The sequence below is a fragment of the Micropterus dolomieu genome, linkage group LG02, assembly GCF_021292245.1.
Source record: "Micropterus dolomieu isolate WLL.071019.BEF.003 ecotype Adirondacks linkage group LG02, ASM2129224v1, whole genome shotgun sequence".
In the NCBI taxonomy this organism is placed as follows: domain Eukaryota; kingdom Metazoa; phylum Chordata; class Actinopteri; order Centrarchiformes; family Centrarchidae; genus Micropterus; species Micropterus dolomieu.
Genome location: NC_060151.1, coordinates 5,895,396 through 5,915,573, shown reverse-complemented (window position 1 = coordinate 5,915,573; position 20,178 = coordinate 5,895,396). Strand labels below are relative to the sequence as shown.

General features: G+C 41.3%; 1 protein-coding gene across 2 annotated transcripts in view; it reads right to left on the bottom strand.

Annotated features, from left to right (window-relative positions):
* cpt1a2b (carnitine palmitoyltransferase 1A2b) overlaps positions 1-20,178 on the bottom strand; it is a 63,939-nt gene that overhangs the window by 23,569 nt on the left and 20,192 nt on the right. For both annotated transcript variants that reach the window (XR_006828441.1, XM_046071297.1), the window contains exons 4-11: positions 18,301-18,478; positions 17,486-17,587; positions 15,158-15,295; positions 13,494-13,571; positions 13,162-13,269; positions 11,767-11,854; positions 7,069-7,264; positions 1,729-1,917 (exon numbers count right to left, since the gene is read on the bottom strand). Coding sequence is in view for 1 of the 2 variants with exons in the window: in XM_046071297.1 (XP_045927253.1) it covers positions 1,729-1,917; positions 7,069-7,264; positions 11,767-11,854; positions 13,162-13,269; positions 13,494-13,571; positions 15,158-15,295; positions 17,486-17,587; positions 18,301-18,478 (1,077 nt within the window). In the remaining variant the exon portion in view is untranslated. The remainder of the gene's footprint in view (positions 1-1,728; positions 1,918-7,068; positions 7,265-11,766; positions 11,855-13,161; positions 13,270-13,493; positions 13,572-15,157; positions 15,296-17,485; positions 17,588-18,300; positions 18,479-20,178) is intronic.

Below are 20,178 nucleotides of genomic sequence, written 5' to 3'. Positions count from 1 at the left end.
CTCTTCCTCTCAACATTGGAGCAGCTACTATTGAGAGCTTTAAATCACTTTTAAAAACTGGCTTTTAACACATGCTGAGCTGTGACATTTTATTGTTGTTGTTTTTAAGTATAGTTTTTATCGGTTGTCTGTTTTTATAGTTTTTGGCATATTCTGTTTTAGAAGGGTTTCATTCGGCTATTTATTACGCTTTTTATCTTATGCTGTTCTCTGTATCTGTACAGCACTTTGGGGCAGTAGTGACTGTTTGTAAATGTGCTATATAAATAAACTTTGACCTTTGAAAATCCTGTCACGTATAATAGGTGTGCTTGAGCTTGGTCTCCATTTGGACAGACTAAACAAAGTCACAAGAGGCAGTTTGTTTGGATAGTTTTTCCCTTATCTGAGTTGAGTGTCTAGACATAGAGCATCATATGCTGTACAGATTGCCTTTTAAGAAATGTGTTATTTAACACTGGCCTAGGGGATAAAGGAGATAAAGAATGCTTCCTATAACCTGAGTAGGCAGATAATGCCTTGCTTAATTGGCTCTGTGAGGCTGTTTAAATGCACAGCAGTGCTTTAAACTAAAAGTGAAACCTTTGTGTGACGATGATAGCATTATCTCATCTCACATCTGTTAAAAATATTTCTTAGGGGCCTTAAATGATGTGACAGGGAAAGCTAAAAACAGGTCTAGTGTGGACGCCTTTGCTGACCCGACGTGTTCACTGACCTTCCAGCTCAAGTTATTTCCCTTATGTAACTGTCCTTTTGAAGAGTAGACAGAGACAGCAGTTTAGCCATCAGGCTAGTAGTTATCGGTGTTCTGTGTGAATCTTAAAAGACTGAAGACAAGAACTGACTGGCTCCACAGATTAGAGAGCAACTCGTGGGTAGGCATAAATTCCAATATGACGTAGCACTGGAATGTAAACATCAGACAGACTGGCTGGTTGCAGAAAGTTGCATGTGGCTTGAAAGTAGGGCTGGAAGAATAATCAAAAAGTAATCAAAACCAAAATTATTATTTATTTGTTAGTTATTGTTCATTACTTTCCCCCTTACGTGACTCGGCCCTGTCTAGTCCTGCTCAGCTTCCAGACCAGAGTCTGAAGAACAGGGAGATGTTAGTGCTAACCACCTTTACTTTCCAGCAGTTGGGGAAACAACAGACAGACTTATTAAATAGACACGCTGTGACCTACACTGTACATTTACTGCCAGACTGAAAACTTACTCGCTTGTTTTCCCCATCACTTTCTGCCGCTTGCGTTCATTATTAATGGTAATCAAGGTAAAATGTTCAATTAACCAAGATCATATCGTCGAGCCCTACTTGAAGGACACGCTGTCTTGATTTGAACCAATAGACTCTTCACACATTTATAGGGGGGTGAACAATAACCTTATCTGGACACATCTCTGTATTTCTAGGATAAATATAGGATGTCAGGATAAATGTCGCCAGACAGGAGTTATTCTTTAGATCTGGTGTTGGCATTTGACTTGTTCATGTTGTATGCTGATACGGTGTCTCCTTGGCTGGGCTCCGTAAACATGCTTTGTTAAGTTTACTTAGCTCACAATATTTCTTCAACTAATCTTCCTCCATTCATTGCACAACTCTGCCAAGGCGTTTAAGGGGAATCTTTTGGAGGAAGACTTCATCTGTAATTTATGCATCTCTGGTTGTGATCTCAAGACCCCAAACGGTGTCTCAACGGCCATCGATCACCTCCTCACCTATCGTAGCATTTGCCGTGGAGCAAGGACTTGGCGTAGCGGTCCAAGTTTCCCGCAGGGTCTTCTCCCCTCATGCCTTGCTCTTCATCATCCAAGGTTACAAAGAAGGCTGCCTTCTCGATGGCATCCAGCGATCGCTTGTTGATGCCGGAGCTGAAGTACTGCTTCCTCATCTGAGACCAAGGAATCCTGGGGAGGTGGTTGATACACACAGACATTAAAACCTTCAGACTCATGATCAATATTATGATAATCGTCGGTAATTACAAATTGACAATATGCACACACAGATTAGTTACAAATGCTCTTTACAAAGAAAAGTGTCTCAAGAGCACATAAGAGTAATGAAAGAAGATGGATATTCTTTTATGATCAAGGAGAAACAGCCACATGTGCAGAGATCAAAGCACACTATTTATATTGGGTAACGGCGCCAAGCAAATAAGCCTGGTTTGTATAGTCTCCAGGGATGATTAATCCCACAGACCATGGCGATCACCTGATTTTCCTCTAGAGCCAGCAAAAGAAGGGTACATTTAGTTTTTAGTGACATGTCTCGATGAGTATTGGATGGATTCCCATGAAATGTGGTTAAAACAAAATGATCCCCTTTACAGAGAACTGTGGGTGATGTTGATATTCATCCAGCAGCATCACCAGGTCAATTTCAATTACTCTAACCATCTGGTTTGTGACAAAGTAGTGCTAATTTGCATGCTCAAATTTTCACATTTGAGAACTTATACACAGGAAACATGCTGGGTCCAAGTTAGATCAGAGGCAGCTGCTCACTGGTTTTTAAAGGTTGTTAAACCCGAGGTAACATTTGTGTCACTGTTCACTCCTAAAGACGTGCAGAAATTCAGAAACAGGAGGCAGGCTACCGGATGTGTTCCAAATATAACCAATACATTTATGTAATTATGTTTTTTCAGAAAGCTGAAGCAAACAGTTAAGTGGTTTCTTATCTGTCTAGTCCACCAGCATGCACAGAGCCTCATTTCCTTCTCCTAGTCATCATTCTCCTCGTTACAGAAGCCCATCACTCTTATTTTGCTGATACGAGTTCACTTTTCCTTTCCATCCCCTGACATCCTTAGTGCTTTTTTGGTACTTTTGTGACTCAGTGTTGTTCCACTGCGCAATGGACACCAAATCTATGAAATTTATTTTCCAAGTGATGTCAAGAGAAGTCCCCTTACAACACCCAACTCCCACCTTGTCTCGTTTTCATTCTAAATCTTTATTCATTTACATTTGATCATTTAGCTGACGCTTTTATCCAAAGCGACTTACAATTGCTATTTATGTCGCATGCCTCTGAAGCAACTTGGGGTTAAGTGTCTTGCTCAGGGACACAATGGTGGATGGGTCACAGTGGTGGATTGAACCCGGGTCTCTCACACTGTTACTTCCCTTCTTCTGTTACTCCTTTACAAAAGCAAGGAACAAGTGATAATACTCTACTAGTCTTCTAACCCCCCCAACATCTCAGATCTCAACAGAGCCATCACTCGCATGACACTCACCATATTACATGACCCTGGAGACCCCCCTCAACCCATTTTTCACTCCCACCTGGCCATAGACACAAGCCACTATATAAAACTTTTTTTCCCCCCCTGTACAAATGTATTTATGTTGTATGTAAATGGGTCTTCGTTCTGGAGACGAGGTACACTCAATCACAATGAATTTAGCATGGGCTTCCTAAAATATCACTACAATCTTCACAAACTCCAGCTCTGACGTCTATTTAGCTGACGAGTCAAAAAGCAAGAGTGAGAGAAGTGCAATAATGGGCTTCTAAATGGTTTCCTTCTAAATGGAGAGCATCAACTCCCTTGTTCTCTGCAGTAACCTTTTACATGCAGTAAAATAAACTACTATGCTGTTTGTCTAGGAACTTGTTTTACTTTTGTTTACGAAGTCACTGATCCTGGGATTAGGTCTTCCATTAACAACTAACTAGCAGTGATTCCCAACGTGGGGGGTGGGGGCTTCTAGACCAAGGGGAACTTCTGCAGTTACAAGAGAGCACTCAGAATAAATATTTTGGTGGGGGCTGTGTACTTTGGTGCCACCCAGTGATAAGACACACTGTTGTAGTGTTGCCTGTGCTTTGTCCCCCCCCCCCCAATTCACTTCTCCGTTACACTGCAGTTCTTCTCACTCACTTGCCAATAATGTGCCAATGTGTTTTTATGATATTGGTGAAGGGATCCAATCCCTTTGATTTATCCAAAAACATTAAGGCATATTCACATCCAAAATTGAAGAGTTTGACTTAAAAAAAAAAAAAAAAAAGCAGAAAAATCCTTTTGATTGTTAATCAAAATTGAGAAGAAAAATAAAGATACAGTGGGGTGAATTCACAAAGAATGGATTGCAGCCGCTGATACCATGAATTGCGCATCACTTTTAACCGCTATCTGCCCCATCTCAAGGTCCGACTCACAAAACATTATGAATGCAGTTGCGAGAACAAAACCTTCCAGTCATGCAAAATGTTTGATTAGAAAGGCAACATTCTGTAATTATAACTATTTTAATTATGGATTAACATCCCCTGCGCTTTCATTAGATTGCATGGCTTAAAGCAAGAAGATTTGCTGTGCCTGAAATGCGTTCTGGGATTACGACAAAGATCAAGGGGGAGGGGCAAGAGCATAACTTTGTATTGAAAAGCGCTGGGGACATAGTGGCTCAGATTAGGGGTGTGACAATACACTTAGCTGACAAAACATGAGGAATTATGAACAAGACGAGAAAATAATGGTACACCGTTTTGAAGAAATATTCAATATGGGGCTCTGGGGGCCCTCCCCCTGAAAAAATTGTGCATTACACACTTGCATTCTGGTAAAATTTTCTGCCACCACCTATAATCAATGCTTTAAGTGGAAAAAGGGCTGGTGTGATATGACCAAATATGTTATCACAATAAAAACATTTCATATCATTGGATATCAATAATTATCACAAAATCATTGTTTCTTTTAAGTTTAAAGGCTGATTTTTGCTCCTAAGTGAAAGTTTGAGAAACCACACTGTTAATACTAGTTTTACACTTCTTCTGGTTAGAACAAACACATAATGCCAAATAGTGGATAACTTCACAAATCTGAGGGCAGAACATTCAAAACAACTGATCAAATTTTTTTTCAACCAATATCTAGGAGTAACATTAGGTAAAATCTGTTTTCAGTTCCTTTTCCTCAAACAAAATAAATAGAAAAATTAAGTGCTGATTTGTCTATGATTCAAATGAATTAAACATTTGTTTAATATTGTTATATGGGGATCCAACAATTCATCAATTAATAAAATGCATCGATGCAAATTCTTTGCATCGAGGCTTTGTTTAATCCATATAATTCTATTTCCTGGCTTTTCTGAAGGGGAGGCACATAACCTTGTGGCCCTCTGGATGATGACGACGTGATGAAGTCTCAGTAAGTTAGTGAGCAAGCTTCATGTCAAAGCCACGTTACTTCATGTTATGAGTTTTCTATACAGTTTCCCTTGGCTGATAGATTTTTAATGGCGTTGAGAGTAGCAAATAATTATGATAATTACACAACAACGGCCCCATTCACATCGCAGATTTGCCCTAACTTGACAATCATAAACGACACATCGCTCATGGTGACGTTTACAGCTGGAGAACATGTTGCTGCCAAGTGCACAAGATCAGACATCAGACAACCTTCTAAAGAAAAAACAATTGAAGACAGTTTTTCTGTCTACAGTCCCCTCCAAAAGTATTGGAATGGTAAGGCAAATTTCTTTGTTTTTGTTGTTCACTGAAGACATTTGAGTTTGTAAGATCAAAAGATGAGTATTGAATAGGTTTGAACCAAGGATGAAAAACTAGTCATGCAGAGCTATTTAATGTTTGGACAGTCAACCTAAAAAGGCAACAAGAAACATCTGTCAGTCACATGTACCAATAGTTTTGCTCACTTGAAAAATGGGTGGGTTCAAACAAAGGGTGGTATGTCCTGAGTTGTTTAACACATCTAGATGTGGAAATGAAAGCTGAAATTCTGAACTTTTGTCTAATACTCCTCTTTTGATCTTGAACCCAAATGTCTTCAGTGAACAACAAAAACAAAGGAATTTGCCTGTTTCAGCACAGAGGAGAAGTGCTTCTTTCCCACCACCATGTCTCCTCTCACCAGGCACATGCGACTGGCCAGCGTGCTGAACACTCCCTTCAGGGGGTTGAAAACGCTAATGTCCAGAGGCTGCAGCATGTGGGTTGTGTGCGGGGGCAGGAGGAGAATTTCAATGTGGTTTTCCCTGCAGACATCTATTATTTGACGGCCACAGTGAGTTTCGTGCTGGTCCATTATAAAGGACCAGAGGGCGTGCAGGAGGGGCATACTTAATGAAATGGTCCAACCATTTCAAAAACAGCTCTGCCGTCATGTAGCCTTTGTCCGCATTGCCGTAAAGGCCATTTTCTGGCCCACCCACCCATATGCCACACTGGGAAGGCAGCAGGGATATATGATGAAGGGAGGGACACTTTCACCAGCTGCACTAACCCTTGAAATGTTAAATTGCATGTTATTACAATGCGTGCTGTCTTAACGATAACCAGATAACGTGAAATTACACAGATGTGTTGAAATGACCGTTAAAACAGCATTTAACATTAACGTTGATTTTAACTTGGCGTTTTATCAATGAGCATGCAGTGATGCGCCGCTGCCGCTCAAATTCATGTCGGACAAAGTGCCTCATTGAACGTGTATATCCCTTAAAAGTCCAAATATTTGCAAGTTGTAACTCATAATTATTCTATAAGACAATAAGAATGTTTTGTCATTTTCTGGTGGGCGATCAAGAGCCGTTTGCTGCGGAGGTGTGCCTCTCCCCTCTTCCCTTTGTCCTGCCGGAAAACCTTCCCCCGCCATTTTCTGAGCAGTCATTGGTGTACGTTAGAAACTCACGTTGATTTCTTTGAAACGACTGGCTCTGGAAACAAAGGGGTGGTCGGAATCGAAAGAGGAGGAGGCAAAGATGATACTGATATTTATAGATGTCATGACCTAGAAGTGTTTGTTTATAGAATTTGCGGGAAAAGGTCAAGTGTCCAGAATAAAGTGATGTCCGGAATACAGTGAGTCTACGTTACTGTTGGCTCGGAGGCATAGCGAGGATACCCAGCCTACCAATCACAGTTCTTACAGTCGGCATTTGAGGAGGTGCGCGTCGGGCACACCTTCAATTCGATGCAGAGGTATAAATCGCACTTTAGAGGCACAATGCAACTCCATGACACACTCCAACATACCACGCCAGAGCGTACGCCCACCCCTTTGCTCCTACCTGTCTCCAGCAGTGAGAGCTCCTAATTTGTCCTCTCCAGGTAGGGGGGCTGAAGTATCATCCAGGATTCTCTGGATCTGGAACTCAATCTCCCTGGGAGACAGCAGCCGGCCAGCCCAGTACACCCACAGCCGGAAATAGCGCCCCCTGTGGTACACCGCCACAAACTCACTGTCTTGCCAGTGCTGTAGCACATCTGTGGAGGAAGAGAGGATTATTCCATTGCCTCCTCATTTATTTATATCATCTGCCTCATCTGCTCGAACAGTAACACATTTTAAGCTTGCTAACTTTCTCGTTTGGGTCTACTGGTTACATTTATAGTATAATTAGGGGTGTGAGGAGATCTCATGAAATTATGAATTGAGTGAGAAGTGAGAAGTTGTGCAGCAACCAAGATCCTTATGTAACAAATATTTTCTCTATTCTGTGTTTAGGCGAGGCAAGGAACGTTTATTTGTATAGCACAACAACAAGGTAATTCAAAGTGCTTTACATAAAGGCAATAGGGAAATATGTAAAAGTTTAAAAGCAACAAAATATAAAAGTTACAGTGTTACAATCAGGGTTAAAAGAGTTACAGTGCCGTGTAAGTTATCAATAAGAAAAATCTTAAATATTTAATTAAAATCAATGGTAAAAAGAAAAGTCTTAAGTCTTAATTTGAAAGAACTGACAGTTTCAGCAGACCTGCAGTTATCTGGGAGTTTGTTCCAGATATACGGAGCATAATAACTGAATGCTGCTTCTCTTTGTTTAGTTTTGACTCTGGGGACAGAAAGCAGACCTGCCCCAGACGACCTGAGAGGTCTGGATGATTCATAACGAAGCAGAAGATCAGAAATGTATTTTGGTACTAAACCAAATACAGCAGGATTTTGAAATCAATTCTTTGACATACAGGAAGCCAATGTAAAGACCTCAGAACTGGAGTGATGTGATCCACCTTTTTGGTCTTTGTGAGGACTCGAGCAGCAGTGTTCTGAATCAGCTGCAGCTGTCTGATGGATTTCTTAGGGAGCCCTGTAAGGACACCGTTACAGTAGTCGAGTCGACTGAAGATAAATGCATGGATAAGTTTTTCCAGGTCCTGCTGAGACATAAGTCCTTTAATCCTTGATATATTCTTCAGGTGATAGTAGGCTGACTTTGTATTTGTCTTAATATGGCTCCTCAAAGGTCCGAGTCCATGACCACACCAAGATTTCTGGCTTGATTTGTGGTTCTTAGCGTTACAGATTGAAGTCGAGCGCTGACTTTCAATCGTTCCTCCCTGGCTCCAAAAACAATAACTTCAGTTTTATTCTTGTTTAATTGAAGAAAATTCTGGCACATCCAGCCGTTGACCTGCTCAATACAGTTACTCAGCGCCTGTATGGGATCATAGTCCCCTGGTGAAATGGTTATGTGGTGTATCATCTGCATAATTATGGTAACATATTTAGTTGTTTTTTATAATCTGAGCCAGTGGAAGCATGTAAATGTTAAACAAAAGGAGGTCCCAGAATGGAGCCTTGGGGAACTCCACATGTGATTTTTGTTAGCTCAGATGTGTAATTACCTATAGACACAAAGTATTCCCTGTCCTTTAAGTAGGATTCAAACCAGTTTAGTACTGTGGCAGAAAGTCAAACCCAGTTTTCAAGTCTGTCTAGTAATATGTTGTGGTCAACCGTGTCGAATGCAGCACTGAGATCCAGTAATACTAACACTGAAATTCTGCCACTGTCATTGAAGACCTTAACAAGAGCTGTTAATGTGACATTGTTAGCTGTGACATCAAAACAGTTATTTAGTGCCAAGAAAGCACTAAGCTGTTGAAAAACAGCCTTTTCAATGATTTTACTTAAAAATGGGAGATTTCATATCGGCCTATAATTGCTCATTAGTGAACTGTCTATATTTCTCTTTTTTAAGAGTGGCTTAATGACTGCAGTTTTCAGGGCCTGTGGGAAAAAACCTGAGAGGAGAGACATGTTGACAATTTCTAGTAGATCTGAGGCCATGCATTTAGAAACATTTTTGAAAAAAACCTGTTGGCAGAATATCAAGGCAGCATGAGGAGGATTTCAGATGTTGTATTATGTCCTCCAGGTTTTTATGGTTAATAGAATCAAATTGTCTCATGCTATGTGAATTGTTTTTAAGTGAACACAGGGACAAGACATATCCTGTTACTGACATGGAGGATCTGATTGCTTGTCTAATTGTTTGAATTTTTTCTGTGAAGAAGGAGGCAAAATCATTGCAGGCCCTGGTGGATAGAAGGTCAGAGGCTACAGACAGAGGAGGGTTGGTTAGCCTGTTGACAGTAGCAAACGTGCATTATTAGTGTTTTTGGTGATGATGTCAGAGAAGAAGGACCGCCTTGCATTTCTCAGCTCTAAATTATAAATGCGAAGTCTCTCTTTATAGAGGTCATAATGAACCTGGAGATTTGTTTTCTGCCACCTGCGTTCAGCTTTGAGACACTCTTTTTTGAGTTCTAACCAGCGTGGCAATTCTCCATGGAGATCTTCTCTTACCAGAGACCACCTTCACCCTTGGCTGGTGCAATGGCATCAATAACATTTGTAATTTTAGAACTGAAATTATCTACAAGCTCATTGACTGAGACCCGTGAGAGGGAGGGTGTTGAGGAGAAAGCCTCAATAAATATTTCACTAGTGTTTTCAGTGACTAACGTTTAACAAAGCTAATTTTAGTGTGTTAAAAACATTATCTGGCCCACTTTTTTCGACAGGCTGCGGCTGACAAAAAACAGGAAGCACTCAACAGATCCTGCAAATTTAGTATTAATTCCTTAACACATTCACCATGCTTTTTCTGTTACCTATCAAGACAGGGATGGAGAAGACTACCAGCACTCTGGGCCCCGGCTTGTCCTGGGAAGAGTCATGAGTGCCATTTTCCTTGTAGCCTGGACCCAGCACATATCAGACAGAGCTTACTGGGCTTTTTCGCCATTGCAGAGCGGGAAGGCGGGTTGTGCGCTGTATTTGTGACATGTGTCAAACCTGGAGGACTTGGAACCAGTTGTGGAGGTGGACGGTGAGGGGGGTTTAGAGTAGAGAAAATGGGAGTGGAGCGAGGGAAGGTCTTCCATGTGATCAGTCCAACAGGGGGGAGAGGGGAGAAAGTGTGTCTGAAGGTGGGGATTGGGGGCGTAAAGATGGTGAATCCTCACTGTTGGTTTTCAGTGAGGGAGGTTGAGGTGGCTCTCCTTCAAGGTTTCTGGTTTGTTGTGTTATGTCTTCTTATTTAGATTCCTCTTGTCCTTGGCAGAGGGAACAGATGAGTGACGCAGAAAGTAAAACAGGTTGGAGCTGAACAATTTTACTCCTGACTTGTTAAGGCGAAGTCCATCTGCCTTAAAAAGATGTCTGCGGTGAGGCCCAGTCATTAGCTTTCCCTGCAGCCTTTTACTTTCTGATTTACTCTCAGTCCTTACCCTTCTGTGTGAGGACGGGAGGTTATCCAGGTCATCAGACGGAGATCCAGGGTCCTGCAATTATGGTGAAAATCTGTTCTGCTCTTGCACACTCGGTTGTTGGGGATGTTTGTTGCTAACTCTCCCTTTCGCAGCTGTCCACGGCTGTGTCCTACCAAGAACAGGGGTTGAAGAGGCCTGGATGATAATGCAGGGCAGCCAGTCGCATCACAAATCTCAGGGCGTTGTGTTCTGCCTGTTACTCGTCCTCCCATTTCCCCGGGAAATGATTTACTATAAGGCTTTGCACCAAGAGCGTTCCAGGGAGGACTCCCACTTTCAGATTTATTACCCAGTACACAGGCCTCCTGCTTCTTGGTAGTCTTGTTGTTGCTAATTAGCCATGTGTTGGCATGCTCTTGTCCACCGTTTTGGGTCCATGGTAAAGTAGTGTCATTCCCACATAGTCCATTTCACTTCCACACATAGGGGGCAGCTGTGGCTCAGGAGGTAGAGCGGGTTGGCTGTTAATCGGAAGGTCGGTGGCTATTCCGCCAGTGTATGAGTGAGTGTGAATGTTAGTTTCTGTTTGAGCACTTAGGCTCAGTGTATGAATGTGTGTGACTGGTGAATGCAGATGTAGTGTAAAAGCGCTTTGAGTGGTCGAAAAGACTAGAAAGGCGCTATACAAGTACGGAGCATTTACATTTACATTCACTTCTAACCTGTGGATCTGTGTTTCCAGCACAGTAATTTTCTGTAGAAGTTTGTAGAAGTCATCTGTGGAGAAGGGGGGCATCTTGTTGCCAATTAGCATTAGCTATAGCTCCAGTCACTGCAGTACAGGCTAGTGCTCATAAAAAGATCATAAAAAGGTTTTAAAGTATGCCAAGAGCCTACTTTATCTGACAGTCCCAGTGATATAAAAGTATCCAAGAGCTGCTGATTTCTAGCAGAAAAAAATAAAAAAAAATAAAAAGAGTTTAAGCAAGGAGAGGCAAGAGCAAGCTGCAAAGCGTCTGCCCTGTAAGAAAGCACTGTAAAAATGTATGTGACGGGACAGACACTTCAGACCCTTGCGCAACATCCACACACATTTGGCTTTAAATCCTTCCTCTTTAGCCTACTGCCTTGTTTTTAATATTTAGATGAGATCTCCTTTAATACTAGAAACACTAGCTCCGTGTACAAACATCAGCTTACAAAACTCCATTTAAAAAACATTAAACTATGGGATACATCTGCAGTGGAGTGTGTGCGTGTTTTACCGGTCTCAACTCCTGGTGTGCGAGTTGTGTTGAACATCCTCTCACACTGAGCGGCACACAGAGGGATGACAGTACCTGGAACACGACTCTGACACAGAGACACACAAACCCACTATGAATATTTATAGTTTAACGTAACGTCCTCTCATATTAACGCTGGCAGTATTTTACAGTTATACTTGCATATACAAGCATGTCAGCAGGCTACACGTTCAGAATATACCTTTAGTTTTTTGTAGGTAGGATTATTTTTTTAATTTTTTTACATTTTATACATGTATAGTTTGTAATATTAACCTGATCTTGTTTAACTAGTGTTTTTTCTATTTCTTATAATTTTAAATGAAAGAGTTTATATTAGCTTGGTTTTCACGGTTTTAGTGGATAATTTAGGAATACAAATTTCATGACATTTATGCCAATAAAGCATGCTGAAATGAAACTAAATGAAGAAATGAAGTTACAGCTCATCAAAACGTATAGCTAAACACGACCAACAGTCTACAGCCATGCTAACTGCTCTGTAAGGCTGTCTGTAGGAACAGCTGTGCTTTGCGAGCATGTCAGTATGCTAACATGTTGATGGTAAGCAGGTATGCTAATTAGACCAAAGTTGGTCTGTTTAGATGTTCACAGATGGAGGCAGCTCTAATTCTATAATGTCCTCTGTTGTCTCAAAGTCTGGTTTGAAAAATTAGCAGCAGAAAGGTGTTTGGTTGGGCCGATAGACGTTGACATCATCCATCCCGTTGTTTCATGGAAGACATTGCCCAACCCTAGTTTGTTGTCACATATTAAAAAAAAAATTAAATACAGGCCAACTCTTCTGGTTGAGGAATGTAATAAATTAATGTTTAATCCAACCAAAACACGAGGTCTCATTAAATGAATACTCCACAGCTATGTAACAAACTTTGCCCTGTGGGAGATGTGTAGTTCAGATCCTTATGCAACATCTGCACACATGGGGCTTATTGTCAGAGACGTTTTATAGAGGAGACACAACCCTCAATCACATCCTCAATAAAACTACTGGGAAAACCTGTAACAGTAAAGATGGCAGTTATCCTGCCCCTCCCACTAGAAAGCCAATAGTCTCCTTTTAACAGCCAAAGTGTGGTTCCACTGACGCTTTTTAAACCTTATTTTGGGGCAAAGTTGTTAAACTTTTTCAGCAATCTTTTTTAGATTTTACTTCTGATTCTATTCATAGTTTTATGCTCCGATGACCAGTAAAAGTGCAGTTCTAGCTCTGACTTGCCTATAAGGACTTATTTTTCACTTGGACTCCTGCTCACATGCTCTGACCCCATTTTAGCAACATGGTCTCATTTCAGACTCCAAAAACCATGCATGCAGCCACACAAATCAAACAAATGAGCCAGTGAGTCTTACCGGTTTGAGTTCCTCCCGGTTGACCTTGCGGCGGTAGAGAAGCAGGGCAGTGATGGTGTTTCCTGCCCTGGCTGCCTGCACCGGGGTTGGGGTCACATACAGAAAGTCCTGGAGAACATGCACACAGGACATTAAAATTAAAACAAAAACAGACTCTAAAGAGTAAAAAGCAAAACATTGCTCTTATCCATCTTGTTAAAACAGGTTGAGGAAGGACAGGTAGTCTCAGTAAAGTAGTGAGTACAGAGAAGGAAAGACAAGAGGTAAAGGTAGGTCACATCATTTTATTTAATCTTTTGTAATAGTAATGCTGTCAAAATGCAGCTGGTTACCATGCCATAGTAGTTACTGTTGACCATTAAGGGACCTCGGCTTCTCAGGTAGATGTATTCCTCCCACCAGTCGCTCACCTGGAATCAAAACAGGACATTAAAAGTTGCATTTCTGTTCGTTTGGAACAAACAGGACAAAGAAAAAAAAACCAATACATTTCCTGCACACTTAAGGAGTGAGTGTTTCAAATAGAAAACATTGAAAAAAAACCACAAGGAAAAAAAAAGTTATGTTAATAAGTTAGAAACAGTCACTGTAAACCAGGTTATTTCAAGGAAATGCAATTTGCGTTGCTTGTTGAGCATCTGTAATTTAGCCATTTCAAAAATAAACTACAATTATTTTCAAATCTACAGGAAGGTATTGATAAGATCACTTAAATATCACACTTGCTGCCTAGCCTACTATTGTCACCTGTATCTTTTATTATGGACATGCAGCAAACTAAACCACTTGCTTTACACTCACACAGGCAGCAAATACAATCTGATTATTCCTAAAGCAACGATGAACATAGTCTGTACAACGCAAAGAAAAATTTGGGAGAAGCCTGTTGTTGAAGCAGGGTAAACCTACAGTACATATAGAGGAAGCTGTAAGTTATGCGTAAAGCCCAACAGGACTGTTTTGTTTATTTTCCTCTCTCTGTGCATGTCAAAAATGATGGTTTGCTGAATAAAACAACACCTGGTAGCTGCTGAGTGAAAGCCAAGATTAGATTCACCGGCGATATTCTGTTTCATTAATTCACCGTCGGACACCGCTATAAAACAAAATGGCAACCAATGTGAATTAGGGAAAAGAAAATGGCCAGTTTCGATCAAAAGCAATGCTCTTTTCAACAACAGAATACTGTCAGAATCAATCCAGATATCATCTGACTTAGATGTTACAGTGTAGTCTACTGTAGACTAAGGTCCTGTCCACAGTCCCTGCCTTTATCTGCTGTGTTCGATGTCAAATTGTGCGCCACTGCCCGATTTTTTTAAGGCTCTGATTGGCCAACATGGCTTAAGGGTTAGGGTTATATTACCACCTGGTGGCCTGGCACGCTCTTGACAGTGCTTGATAGCGTATGTAGTTTTCTTTTTAAATGAAGGACAAAAAATACCCATGTACACGTGAACTAGGCCTAAATACATTTTCAATCAACGTAAATGTTGTGTAATGTTAACGTTAGTGAAAGGGAGTTCTATGGTGTGCGCTCACTGGATTTCAGTTGTATTAGTAGAACAATAAAGCCTAGACTGAAAAAGGTATTTACTGAATTTTCTAAATGTTTAAATCTGTCCAGCTCATCCATATCTGTGACAAGTGCTTGAGACCAGTTACAAAAACGGAATGTGAAAAGTCACCAACGACATATTTTATTTTATCTAGCAACTCATAGTAAGCAACTTCGGCTATGAGCAAACTCCGAAATTGCCGGAGGCAGGCAGGCAATGCCCCCCTGTATAATGGCTCCTATGTGTATGGAACACAAAGCTGCATGACCAACAGGTGTTAGAACACAAAAAAGGAGGGTCTGGCTAAAATCCTCATGTTGGATCATCCAGCACTGACTTGTACCTTCAGTTTTGACAATCCCAAACCATGTCACCATTGGGACTGATGGATGCTCATTCTTCAAACCTATAAACCTTACAAACCTTTTACGACTTACATAGTTGGTGGCCCACAGAGCTTTGAGTTTCAGGTAGCGTTGGAGGCGGTTTCCCAGGTTAGACTCAAAGTGATTGGCCAGTTCAGTCATTCGTTTAAACTCTGGATCAGTCAACAGAGGGCGCACTGACGTCAGGTACTGTGAGTGTGAGAGAGCGACAGAGACTCAAAATCTGGTTCTGTAGTTATGAAATAATTATCAATTTCTGCTCTGCTGTTTAGATCATTATACACACACACACACACACACACACAAATAAGCCAAACAAATGTGTGAAATGTCCATGAATATATGAGGCATGAGTCACGCCAGGTTACAAAGTAAGAAACATGGATCTCCTTCAGCAAATAATTGAATTGTCTTTAGATCAAGTGTAAGGATTAGGCTGAGAACTGGAGGCTTCAAGTCCAGCTCAGAGTGTGGACTGGTAGCTGGAGAGGTGCCAGTTCACCTCATGGCCTTGAGCAAGCCCCTGAACCCTTAACTGAACGCCGCACAGTGGCAGCGCCCCTCGCTCTGACATCTCTGCATGTCTTTGTGCGTGTATAATATACTAACATTAACAAGAGTGAAAAAACATTGAATTGAATAAAGTATGTCTTCTTTATTTGAAGACTTTATTGAACCATGTAAACAACCCAATCTCTGTATATACTGAGAACAAAGCAGCTTTTTTCCAAAACAGCTACAAACAGTCTACACAGTCTGGGAATCAAAAAATTAACAACCTAGAGGACATGAAAGGTGAAGCAGGGAAGAAGAAACACATAAGATGCTCTGCGACTGGGAGACAGGGGGCTCAGAGTATCAGGAGGATGTTGGAATTTGTTTACACCACTAGCACAGGAGCTTTGGACCACCGGGAGGAAGACAATTTCCGGACTGGGGCCTGTTCTATGTAGCCCCCTAAAAGACTCCCTGACAAAGCTTAATTTTATATTTATGTCCATTTATTCACCTGACCGGACAAAATGCCAGTGGCAATAACTGAAGATAAAAATATGGATCAACAGATCAGACACAGTTTACTCATGAATCTGTGATTGTAAAGTCACACTCTGACCCAGTAAGGTATTACAGAAAATGTGTCACTGTACAACTGTAAAGTTTTAGACAAATATTTGACATTTAAAAAATCTTGTATTTATGAAATGTTGTTAAAACACATTAAGACTATTGCAGCTAATATTCAAACTCACTTTTAAAACTACAGAAGCTACAACTCAGACATATTAACATCTCCAACACAATAACTATGACAGGAATGTTCCAATCAGTGCGACAAATCACAATGGCTGTGTTCGAAACGGGCTACACTGCTCTCCCAGAAGGTGTCTAACAGGACAACGAAGCATTGAGTGCTGTTCGAAACGGGTCAAATGATTTCTTCCTGTCGCGCAAGATGCCTTCAAACTGCCCCAGTAACGGCAAGTTTTGAAGGCAGCATCGATGGTGACTCGATGCTGCCTTTTACCCATAAACCAGCACGGCTGCGGCCGCCATATCTTTTGAAAACTTGTTAAGACTGGACAAACAAGCCGAATTCGTATGTTTTTAAAAGTTTAGTAGTTTTCTCACATTTATTTTTGGAAAGCTAGCGAAAACTAAACACTGAATTATCACATTAGCCCGTCACTGTAACCAACCAAGTTTGTTCAGTATGATTTCTGAGGCATCTGTTAGCCATTTGGCTTTTCAATAGCTAGTTAGCTGATGCTTAGGGTAGCATCTCTTCCAAGAGCCACAAGACGTCACGCGTTGCCGTAAGTGCTGCCCTAGAAGGCTGTTTGAAACCAATGTTAACAGAAAAACCTTCACTTGAAAGTGATGCCTTCTGAGGCATACAGATTACTTGGACTTAAACAGTGATTACTGCAGTAATGCAGGCCACGGTAAATGTTTCAGAGCAACTGTTGCCAGCCTGACAGCCTCCACACACAGAGTCACAGTGTTAAAGGATAGTATAGTCTATTGATTTCATTCTGATGTCCAGAGATAGTTGTGTCGGTCCTTACATTGATGACAGGTGGATCATAAAAGCAGTCATGTTCATGATCAAACTAATATCTAACCGGGATTTCAATGTTTCTAAAGATGTAACCTTCAACATATTAATGTGTTCTGATGTGCTTTGATGTCAACAATATTGTTCACCTGACATTTGTGCCAATAAAACATACTGTATGGAACTGAACGTGTGTATGGGTTAGGGTTGTGCAAAGTCTACAAAATTTCCATCGGACGATGTCTACAATGAAACACCGGGATGGACGATGGCATCGTCTATCAGCCCAACCCTAGTAGAGGTGTGCTCATGTGTCCACTCACCCTGCTCATTGTGTCTTTGATGGCAGGAACAGGCAGGTGGGGCAGAGAGGTTTGATAGCTGTATAGCAGAGGCTTCCTGCTTGAAAACAACCTCAGCAGAGTCTGAAATAAAACCGAGAGAAACAGAGGTTTGAGACCATTTTAGAACCTTTATTAAGCTGATTATACACGGGTCAACTTTGAGTAATGTTGCTGGGCAATCTTGCTAGTGGCAAGTCCGACTATGTTTTGAACGGCTGGCGGCGGTGCGGGGCGGGTGGTGGTATGGGATTACGGTAGTAATCTTTACTCATTACTAGTGAAAGCAACATTGCCCAGCACCATCGCTCTAAAAGTTGCTCCGTGTATCATCAGCTTTGGAAGAGCAACAACTAGAATTGCCGCACCGCGGTTTTAAGCCTCCTTCAGTCAACAGTCAAGTTGCAGTTAACATAAATGTCTGTCCACACATTTGTGTAGTGAGTACTTGGAAGAAATTAAATAGTGGGGAAAAAAAAGAAAATGGAACTGATTCATGAAGGATTATCATGGTTGCTAGTGGCTGAACAGGCACGCTTGTGCTTGATTACCATGTAATAATGGATTCTTCAGAAATTCAGAATGAGGTAGGAAGTAAAAAGCAGAATGGACACACGTACTGTGCTTGTTATTGTTTACTGAACGTGTGTGTGAAATCTGGAATCACCCAATTCATTCTTAAATTATGGCTAAAACCTATTTTGAGGTTAAATAAAATTTTGTGTCCATGACTCAAAAGAACTTCTGCACAGCGGCCACCGGAGGGAGATGTGATACCAAGTAAAAGCATGGCTTACCACCCAGACTTTGGTGGTGTTGGAAACTCTGCCATGCAGCTCGAACATCCACTGGTGGTAGGAGAGCAGCAGTTTGAGGCAGAACCTGAGTGCAAGGATGAGGGAGAGCCATAGCAGAGTACTGAAGACCAGCGCAGAGAGCATGGTCTGACCCTGGGTACTGAGCGAGACATGGAGACTGGACAGAGGGAAGGGGAAAGGACAATTACTCGAGACGTAAATACAACAGCATGTGCCTATTAGTGTTAAAAAGCTAAATCCAACACATTTGACAACACGTGACAATGTCCGGTTTTCAAAATAAGGAGTCTATACAGGATGGAAATAAGATTAATTAGATTATATTCACAGAAAGTATAAAACATATGACATTTGAAATTACATGTGTCCATTTACCTTTAATGGACACATGTAATTTACTTTACCGGACCCTCTCAGGCCTCGGACCCACCCACCATAGTCTCTCCAAATCCTGTGGGAAACACTGGGGGGGGGGGGGTGCTGGTATTTTACACCACTAGTACAGGAGCTTTGGACCGCCGGGAGGAAGACAATTTCCAGGCTAGGGCCTGTTCTATGTAGCCCCCCAAAAGGCTCCCTGACAAAGCTGAGTGCAAGTTCACCAGGAAGACAATCATAATGTGTTACTCATTGACAATTCTCCCCCCACCCCCATACACACATTATAGATGCAGGGACAGTCATCTGTAAATGGTTATGAATGCAACTTGTGTTAAAAAACTATAAAAGTACAACTGCAACATCTGCTGGATCACAGAGGAAGTGAATTTGAGAGATTATTTTCAGAATCGCTGTGTACGTCTGTGTCTGTAGCCACAGTAGAAACACTTGTGCTTCACATTACCAGGAGTGTCAAGTTATCCGTTTAAATATGTGCACTTTCCCCACTTGAAAGAGAATGTCAACTCGAAGATTTTTTTAACTGGATTCCACTCAATGACTAGACAGCTGTTTCTTTTTTCCCCCCTCTTTTTATTCTTGCAGATTTAGTTCATTTATCTTGAGCTTCCATCAGTGCAATTCATCGTCAGCTATATGCCATTAGGTGAAAAACCTTTAAATAAACCCAAAAAGAAATGCATACTTATTTCACCTTAAAGTACGTTAAGCAACCTCAGATCAACTACACATACATCAATACATTCAGCTCATTAAGCAACAGCATAAAGCACCTTTCACAACATAGAATCTCAATCATATTCAGTAATATTAGACCATGTAATCCTTTTTGCAAGCCATTTATCCCTCAAGTCCATAATAAGCCGCAGAAAGGAGCCCACAAACAACTATCAACTGATTCATCCGTTATCACTGCACCATGCTCGTTAACCTCAATAAAGATAATTATAATGACAGAATTGTTCTTTGTGGCGATTTTAATATTCATGTTGATGACCCCACCAATGTTAATGCAACTGACTTTTTAAATATGGCCACTTCTTTTAACTTCAAACAACATGTCAAAGGGCAAACACATAACCGTGGTCATACACTGGACTTTGTTTTTACCCTGGGTGTCAGCATTTCCTCTGTGGAATTAGTGGACATGACCATATCTGACCACAGATGTATTGTTTTTAGCTGCGATTCGCCTGTTACTCATGCCGCCTCACCAAGCTCCGTGTGTTCACATCTTTGAAAGAACGCGCAAAACTTTGAAACACTTTGTTCATTAGAGCCAAAGCCAACACCTGTCTGATTCCAACACCAACAATCTGGTCGATCACTTCAATCATATCTGCCTGTCGTCACTAAATATTACTGCTCCTCTAAAGGTTAGGCCTACGTCTAAAGCTAGTAAGCAACCCTGGATAAATGACAGCATTCGCAGCCTAAAAAGGGAATGCAGGAAAGCAG